This window comes from Herpailurus yagouaroundi, unplaced genomic scaffold (assembly GCF_014898765.1).
Source record: "Herpailurus yagouaroundi ecotype Mexico unplaced genomic scaffold, PumYag 202, whole genome shotgun sequence".
NCBI classification, from domain to species: Eukaryota; Metazoa; Chordata; class Mammalia; order Carnivora; family Felidae; genus Herpailurus; species Herpailurus yagouaroundi.
The window spans coordinates 15,352,932-15,361,507 of record NW_024412433.1 but is presented as its reverse complement, the minus strand read 5'-3'; the positions used below and the strand labels follow the sequence as shown (position 1 = coordinate 15,361,507).

The 8,576-nt window shown below is 41.5% G+C and overlaps 1 protein-coding gene across 5 annotated transcripts in view; it reads left to right on the top strand.

Moving 5' to 3' along the window:
- ACSL3 (acyl-CoA synthetase long chain family member 3) overlaps positions 1-6,929 on the top strand; it is a 79,293-nt gene extending 72,364 nt beyond the window's left edge. For 4 of the 5 annotated variants that reach the window (XM_040450882.1, XM_040450879.1, XM_040450881.1 and 1 more), the window contains one exon: positions 4,838-6,369. In XM_040450882.1, the coding sequence (XP_040306816.1) occupies positions 4,838-4,995 (158 nt within the window). In that variant the 3' untranslated portion in view covers positions 4,996-6,369. Of the gene's footprint in view, positions 1-4,837 lie in introns of all 5 variants that reach the window. The other variant, XM_040450883.1, reaches the window with a different exon arrangement.
- Positions 6,930-8,576: the final 1,647 nt, after the last annotated feature.

The following is an 8,576-nucleotide window of genomic DNA, read 5'->3' as shown; positions in this document are numbered from 1 at the left end:
GTGTGTGTGTGTGTGTGTGTGTGTGTGTGTGTGTGTGTGTGTGTGTGTGTGTTGGGGGCCACAACGAGACTGGGACATCTGGGTTGTTCTGCTTTGGGTTGGTAATGAATAATGCTGCTCTGAACATTCAGGTGCAGGTTTTGTGTGGCCGTGCTCCCTTCTGGGAAGATACATCGGGGTGGAGTTGCTAGGCCTGTGTTAACTTTATGTTTAACCTTTTGAGGAAGTACCAGACTGTTTACCAGAATACTTTTTTCCAAGTATTTCCCAAACTGTTTTCTAAAATGGGGACATCCTCTCACCATTCCCATCAGTGTCGGCTTCTGGTTTCCCCACAGCCTCGCAACACTTGTTAGTTACTGTTCATCCTTTGGCTTCTAGCCATCCTACTGGGTATGAAGTATGGGGTCTTGTGGTTTTGATTTATATTTTCCTGGTGGCTAATGATGTTGAGCATCTTTCCTTGTATTTAGTAGCCATTGTATATCTTCTAGAGAAATATCTATTCAGATCCTTTGCCCATTTAAAAAAAATTTTTTTTTAAGCTTATTTATTCTTGAGAGAGACAGAGCATGAGTGGGGGAGGGGCAGAGAGAGAGGAGGAAACACAGAATCCAAAGCAGGCTCCAGGCTCTGCCCTGTCAGCACAGAGCCCGACTCGGGGCTTGAACTCACAAACTGCGAGATCATGACCTGAGCCGAAGCTGGACTTTGCCCATTTTTTAAATAGGATTGCCTTTTTATTATTGAGTTGTACAAGTTCTTTATATATTCCAGACACGACACTGTAACCTGATAAGAAATTTGTAAATATTTTTTCCCATTCTGTGGGCTGTATTTTTACTTTTTTTAATGTTAATTTATTTTGAGAGAGAGACAGAGACAGAGACAGAGAAAACAAGTGGAGGAGGGGCAGAGAGAGGGAGGCTCCAGGCTCCAGGCTCTGAGCTGTCAGCACAGAGCCCGACGTGGGCCTTCAACCCACAAATTGTGAGATCGTGACCTGAGCCGAAATCAAGAGTAGGACGCTTAAGGGACTGAGCTACCCAGGCATCCGTCCCTGTGTTTTTACTTTCTTTCATGGTATCCTTTGAAGTAGAAGAGCTTTAATGTTGAAGGATACATTTTACCCCCTTCTGTTGCTTTTGCTTCTGGTGCCACATGTGAGAAACCACTGCCTAACTCAAATGACAGTCCTGTGTTTCATTCTAAGAGCTTTAGTTTCAGCTCTTACTTTTAGCTCTTACTGGATCCACATGAGTTCATTTTTATGTGATGTGAAGAAGGGATCCAACCTCATTCTTAAGTAAAATGCTCTGTCTTCTGAATTAGTAGGTTATAGAGACAGAGACTTACTGTGGAGACTTGGTTTCTGAGATCTTTGGGGGCCGACTAGGCAAAGCTGGGAATCCATAAGGGCAGACTGCCTCAGCTCTGCTCCTACGGCCTTTCATTGGACCGAATTGGACCCACTGTTTATCTGGGACAGTTTTCCTCCTATAAAGCAGACTGATTATGGACTTAATCATATGTACAAAATATCTTCAACCCGTAGACTAGCGTTCAACTGAATAACTGGGAACTCGGATGTAGCCCGGTCGATACATAAGATGGACCTTCCCAGTCCGCGACTTGTCAGCCTGGCCCCCGTGTACATCTCCTTAGAGCTTAGTTGATTTCTAAGCAAGGACAGTAACAAAGAGTCCCCCCTGATGTGCTACGTCCGCCCTGCACACAACTGAAAACACATCAGCCTTTTCTGCAGAAGAGGGTACACACTGTGTGAGTGATTTTTACTCTTCTTGTCTTCTGTGATATCCTGTCACTTAAATTTTTTTAATGTTTTTACTTATTTTTGAGAGAGAGAGAGAGAGACAGAGCACGAGTGGGGGAGGGGCAGAGAGAGAGGGAGACAGAATCCCAAGCAGGCTCCAGGCTCTAAGCTGTCAGCACAGAGCCCGACACGGGGTCTGAACCCACAAACCACAAGATTGTGACTTGAGCCGAAGTGGGACGCTCAACCGACTGAGTCACCCAGGGGCCCCTCCTGTAACTTAAATACAGTGATACAAAGTTTTTAAATGTCTGTTATGACAGAGAATAAGAAGGAAGAAAATATAAATAGTTGCTTTAACATATGTACAGACACAAAATAAAAAAGGACTATTCCCATTACAGCGCTCGTTCCTCCGACGGGTCACGTAGCTGTAGCTGCATTTATTTTCCCGAGTGGAGGCTATCACTACACATGACATAATCTCGAGTCAAGGCACAGAGTCCAGTACTGAGCATTTCGAGATTGAAAACCTTAAACGTGGTCTCCAGTGTGTGCTTTTTAGTCTCTCCCACATCTCCGGAGTGCCAGACTCCTCTGCCCCTTGAGTCCTGAGGTCCGGGCCCGGCTGCTTTTGCTAACAGTGGTTTTCCCTCTAGCAAAGCACTCTTGAAATAGTTGGTTTTTTTTTTTTTTTTACTTTAAAGTTGTTTTTTTTTTTAAGTTTATTCATTCATTTTGACAGAGAGAGAGAGAGAGAGAGAGAGCGAGCGAGCAGACAGAGGAGGGACAGAGAGAGAGAGAGAGAGAGAGAGAGAGAGAGAGCAAACAGAGGAGGGACAGAGAGAGAGGGAGAGAGAACCCCAGGCAGGTTCTGCCCTGTTAGCGCAGAGCCTGATGTGGGGCTTGAACTCAAACTGCGAGATCATGACCTAAGCTGAAATTAAGAGTCGGACACTTAACTGACTGAGCCACCCAAGTGCCCCACTGTTGTAGGACTTTTACCTCAATGCCCAAGGTTCGTTGTCCCGCTGCTTTGAAGAATGAAGAAGTGGGCACTGAATGAGCAGCAGGAGGAAGTTGACTGGGGTAAGATCAGAAAGGAAGAATGGTAGGAAAGCCGCCTTTACAGAGAGGACATTGGAAAGTGAATGGCCGCGGCTGTAGGCGAGGGTCCTTGTTTTATAAGGTTCTGGTCACCGCCCCCCCTCTCAGGTCCTACCCTTGCTGGCTGGATAAGTCAAGGTGCTGCGTTGTCCAGTTCTGATTGGCCCGATTCCACTGTGTGAGGGGTGGTCTGTGGGCACATCTTTTCCTTACGGGTCATACCTAAAAGTAAGTCTGCAACTTACTTTTTAGTCAGGTCTTGAGTCAGATTCCTGAGGGGAACCTGAGGGGGAGCCGGTGGGGTCTGTTACATTCTTAAGTGGAACCTTAATGCCTGAGGGGGTTTGCTGTGGTCAGACACTCCCAACATTGTTCCAGAAGATGTGTTTTCTTCCCTACCGGGGGACCTCAGGTCCTAATCTTTCCTTCTCTGCCTACTGAATCCTACCCAGCTTCTCCTATTGTACCACTCCTGAAATAGTTGTAATCTTCCAAGAAGAAAACCTTGGTATGTCAGTGTTTATGTTTACAAGTTAAAATGAATATCTCTTTTGCTCCCAAGGCACTTACCTGTCTTCAGTTTAGTGAGCGAGTAAGCGTGTATTTACCTGTTTACCTCTTTATCCTTGTTAGATTGTAATACCACTTGAGAACAGAAACTATCTTTGTATTAAAAAAAAATTTTTTTTTTCAACGTTTATTTATTATTGAGAGACAGAGACAGAGCATGAGCAGGGCAGGGGCAGAGAGAGGGGGAGACACAGAATCTGAAGCAGGCTCCAGGCTCCGAGCTGTCGGCACAGAACCCTACACGGGGCTCCAACCCATGAACTGTGAGATCGTGACCTGAGCTGTTAGCACAGAGCCCGACCCACAAACTGCAAGATCATGAACTGAACAGAAGTCGGATGCTTAACTGACTGAGCCACCCACGCACCCCGTTTTTTGTATTTTTTAAAGAGTGCTTAGTAAAGCGCTCTACGCGGTATTTTTTCAGTGGATATTTATTTGTTGAATGAATGCTGAAAAATAAGCCCTTCTTATTAAAGAAACATATTCCTTCAAAACAACATCTCCCTGTTTTCCCTCCCTGTCCCCATCCCTCGCTTTCCTTTCCCATCCCTCTCTCCCTCTCCAGCCCTCTGCTATTGAGAATCTCCTGCGTGTCCAACAGTGTGTTAGGAACACGATAGCAAGCAAACATTGTGTCGTCATAGCTTCTGCTGAATATGCTGACAAGGTTCAATGACAGGGTCCTCTTTAAACTTTATTAGTTAAAGTGATTATGCTCTTTACAGTAAACTCGAAACAAATAGGTGTGTGACATTTGCTTTTTTCCTTAATCCTCCATGTTAGGCCCCAGAGGTGTCCGTTTTATGGTTTGGTGTGTATCCTTCTCGTCCTGAATATCTACCTGTGTAACATTTGTCTAGTATTAAAAAAAACTACCTATTTTTAGCCTAACGATATATTGCTCATATCATTACATACCCATGCCATATAGATCTAACTCATTTTTAATGACTGAATTATATTCCATTTTATGCCTATTATATTCCATTTTTTGTTTTTGTTTTTGACGTGGGGCTCGATCTCATGATTGTGAGTTGTGAGATCCTGACCTGAGCCGAAATCCGACGGTTAACTGACTGAGCCACCCGGGCGCCCTATGTGCCTGTATCTTAACTTAATCCAACTCATTCTGTTGGCGGTCAGGTAGATTTTTTAAATGGCTTTTTGCTATTACAGTTCTCATACGTATCTATTTTTTTGTTTATTTGTTTCTTTGTACTTCTCCTAGCCTTTTTTGAGGCATGGATTATCACGAGCGAGGTTCGTGGGATGTTGGGTGTTCACCAAAGATTGGGGAAGTTACACTGTTCGCTAAGAATCATAATTGCACATTTTTCATGCCTTTGCATTTATGTTTTATTTTTTTCTTTTCCACCATCCCAGCAAGTCTAGAAAAATTTGAAATTCCAGTAAAAATTCGTTTGAGCCCTGAACCGTGGACCCCCGAAACCGGCCTGGTGACAGACGCCTTCAAGCTGAAACGCAAAGAGCTTAAAACACATTACCAGGCGGACATTGAGCGGATGTACGGAAGAAAGTAGTTCTTCTCTCTCAGCACGGTTTGCTACAGGGAGCTCAGATCAAATAGGAAAATACTTGAAGCGCGTGTCTCCAGCTGTGAGGCAAACCCCATTCTTCGTATTAAAGCCTAAACTGTTACTTCTCATGACGTCGCCATTTTTACTGACAGGATTAGTAAAACATTAAGACAGCAAACTGGTGTCTGCCTCTTCTTTCTTGCCCCTTTCCAACCTACCACCTAGGACTGCACTTGTCAGCATGAGGACTTTCCGAATCATTTTGGGGAATGGTGATTTTAAAACCTCAAGTTTTTAAACATGATTTATATGTTCTGTATAATGTTGAGTTTGTAACTTTTTAAAGTTTGGATGTACAGAGGGATAAATAGGAAATATAAGAATTGGTTATTTGGGGGGCTTTTTTACTTACAGTATTTAAAAATGCAAGGGTATGGATGTGAAATTATGTAAATTCAGACGCTTATGAATCAAATCATTGTTGAACAAAAGATTTGTTGCTGTGTAATTATTGTCTTGTATGCATTTGAGAGAAATAAATATACCCACGCTTATGTTTTGAGAAATTGAGACCTTGTGAATATATGCCTGGCAGCGTCTTCTTTATGTATTTATTTTTTATTAGGGAAACAATGCAGTTTGGTTGGTGCTGCATGAAACGAAATAGCACTAGGGTGTTAGGTTCAGTAGCAAAGAAGAAAACACGGCAGATGTAGCACCAGTGGATAATTAGCGTCCAGTAGCTGATGTTCAGAATGTTCGGGGTCTTCTAGGTAGCTTCAAAAACAGGAAGATACCTTAGCTGGGTTTTTTTGTTTTTGTTTTTTTTTTTTTAAGAGTTGGAAGCAATCCTAGAAATTGGGGTGGAATTTAAAACACAAAGCATAGAAACCTATCGACCGTATGTACGCTGAGTTGTCTGTATTTACAGCACATCAATCCTGGGAGATTATTCTGTCCGCTTCTGGACTTTGAGTCGAGATGTGTAATCCTGTCTCATTGCAAAATTAGGATGTTTTTCCTCTTGATAGTTTGCACTGGTTGTGTGTGTGTGTGTGTGTGTGTCTGTCGGCAGCTTATTAAAAAAGCACCTTACCCTTCCTGTGAAACAGAAACTGAGAACATGTAGAATGCTTCTCATACTGGCATTCTGACTAAGATACAGGAGAATTTAATTCACTTTATACCGAGGTGACTTAAGATTTAATTTGTAGGTGTTTTATGTTACTGTAGGAGTTATTTATGATTCCAAAAACACTGCTTGTATGATAACATAGTAAGTCTTTTCGTGTGCTTTTCGTTGCTTGCCTAGTGTTATTTGAGCATTTATCAAGAGTAATATTGCACCAACGAAGGAAGAGGTGTTCAAGACTTAAACATAGGTACCATGTTTTTTTTTAAATGTTATATTGGTTATTTTCTTGTTTCTCAGTTACTTTAGGCATCAAAGAAAAAAGAAGAAAAAGTTCTGAATGTAGATCTGTGTAGCATAGTGGGAGTGTTGAGACCCAGGGCCATGTAGCTTTTGGTCATGTCACATACACGTCATGTTTGGAGATCCTGCAATACGGTGTTGTGTTTTGAACTTTTCTCTCGTATTTGTGTCTATTTGTGTTATGTTTGGAGTGCATTTCTCCTTGTCATAGTTTAAATTTTCATAAAGTTTGGGAAAATTGCCAAGAAGTTAAACCATGAAAGAAATGAAATGGAACATAGCAGGATGTTGGGAATCTAAAAATGAAAGGGTGGGTGGAGAATTTGTTTCTGATGCTTGATCTTTAGTATTATTATTTGCTTTCAAATGACTTGAAGTTGTATTTAGAAAAAAAGGTTCAGTGCTTCAAAGGAGAGAGAACAATATAATTGTGACTTGAAACAGCTTCAGGTGACTGTGCCGCTTACCCCTGATTCAGAATAAAAGTTGTTTCTTTTCGGAAGCATCGATGAAGGCTGGTTTAATCTGCATCTACTTCCGTTTTTCTTCCATTTTTTTATGATTCCTTTGAATCCTAAAATCCCAGATGCCGGGTGTCATGCCACAGCAGAATGTGAAATTAAGTGAGGAGAATCCACTTTCAAACAAATGACTCTGTGATATATTTTAAAAATGATATATTTTAATATCACCCTTTCAAAAAGAACCAGTTGGTGTAAAAACCAAAACAAAAACCCAACAAGGAAAGTTTTGTTATAGAAAATACCGGCTTAGCCAAAAGATGCCTGGGGAGAAAAACTTTGAAGAATTTCAAAATAAGTTGCTAAATCCAATACATCTGAAAATAGACCATAGACCCTCAGAGAATGATTCCAAAGAACTTGTTTTCTGGAAGGAAGTTACAACAGAATTCTTCAGCCTTTCCTGTTACAGTAAGTGGAGGGGTTTCTACAGGGCAGATTTGTGGCTAACTCCACTCCTCCTCTCGCCCGGCTTCCGCAACCTCTCCTGCTGGGATTTTTCAGCTGCAATTAAACAGGTTTTTACAACAGAACAAAACTGAAAGTGGCCTCTATGAGTACTGCTTGTTTTTAAATAATGGATCTGATATCCATGGTGTTCTCTAAAGCTTGCAATTTTTTCAGCCATGTTTAAAAAAAAGATTATCCTGGAGTAACTTTTTGCTGGTAAAATCACAACATTTTACAGTTTTTAAGCAGTTACTCCCTGTGATACAACTTTAAAACGACAAAAAAAAAAAAAAAAACTCTCTTTGAGTTCTTTCTTTTGTAAGAGTATTAGGTACATCGGTGATGTTTTAAAGGGGATTCACTTTTAACAGTATACGTATTGGGCCACGCTGAAATGTAATGTGTCCTTTCTCTATACTTAACAGCTGGTTCTTCACTACGAGTTCATTTTCTGTGTATTCTTGGTTATTGCTGTTTTCCGCCCGGGGAAGTGTACATCATAAGCAACAGAGCTTCATGGTACAGACTATTCATTTGTAACTTGATACGAAGTTTGAAGAATAAAGATAAGTAAAAACTTTCTGATATTAAAACTCAACATTTTGTTTTATTCAAAAAAACTATAATAAAGTCAAACGTTAATTGACAGTCCTGAAATACTTGTTGAAAAAGGAGTTTGGAGAATTTTCTTTCTTGGCCTAGCCAATCCATTTGAAGGGAACTAAGAAACATTTTTTTTTTTTTTTAAGTGTTTATTTTTGAGAAAGAGAGCATGTGAGCGGGGGAGGGTCAGAGAGTGAGAGGGAGACACAGAATCCGAAGCAGCTCCAGGCTCTGAGCTGTCAGCACAGAGCCCAACGCAGGGCTTGAACCCACAGACCGGCAAGATCATGACCTGAGCCGAAGTCGGACGCTGAACCCACTGAGCCACCCAGGCGCCCTGGGAACTTTTTAATCTTAGAAATTCTGCTCTTAATTGACTTTGTTTCCTATAGCATTCTTCTGTTCTCCCCTTCTCTCACCCTTCCTGATGCCTCCTTTCCATTATGGTTTTGACTCCGCAGATGGTGGTACTGATAAAATGTTTTCTACACTTAGAATATTCACATAGCATGACGTGTTGAATTAGAGATGATAAAATTTGTGTGTGGGGGGTGGGGATTAAAAGCAATGTGGCA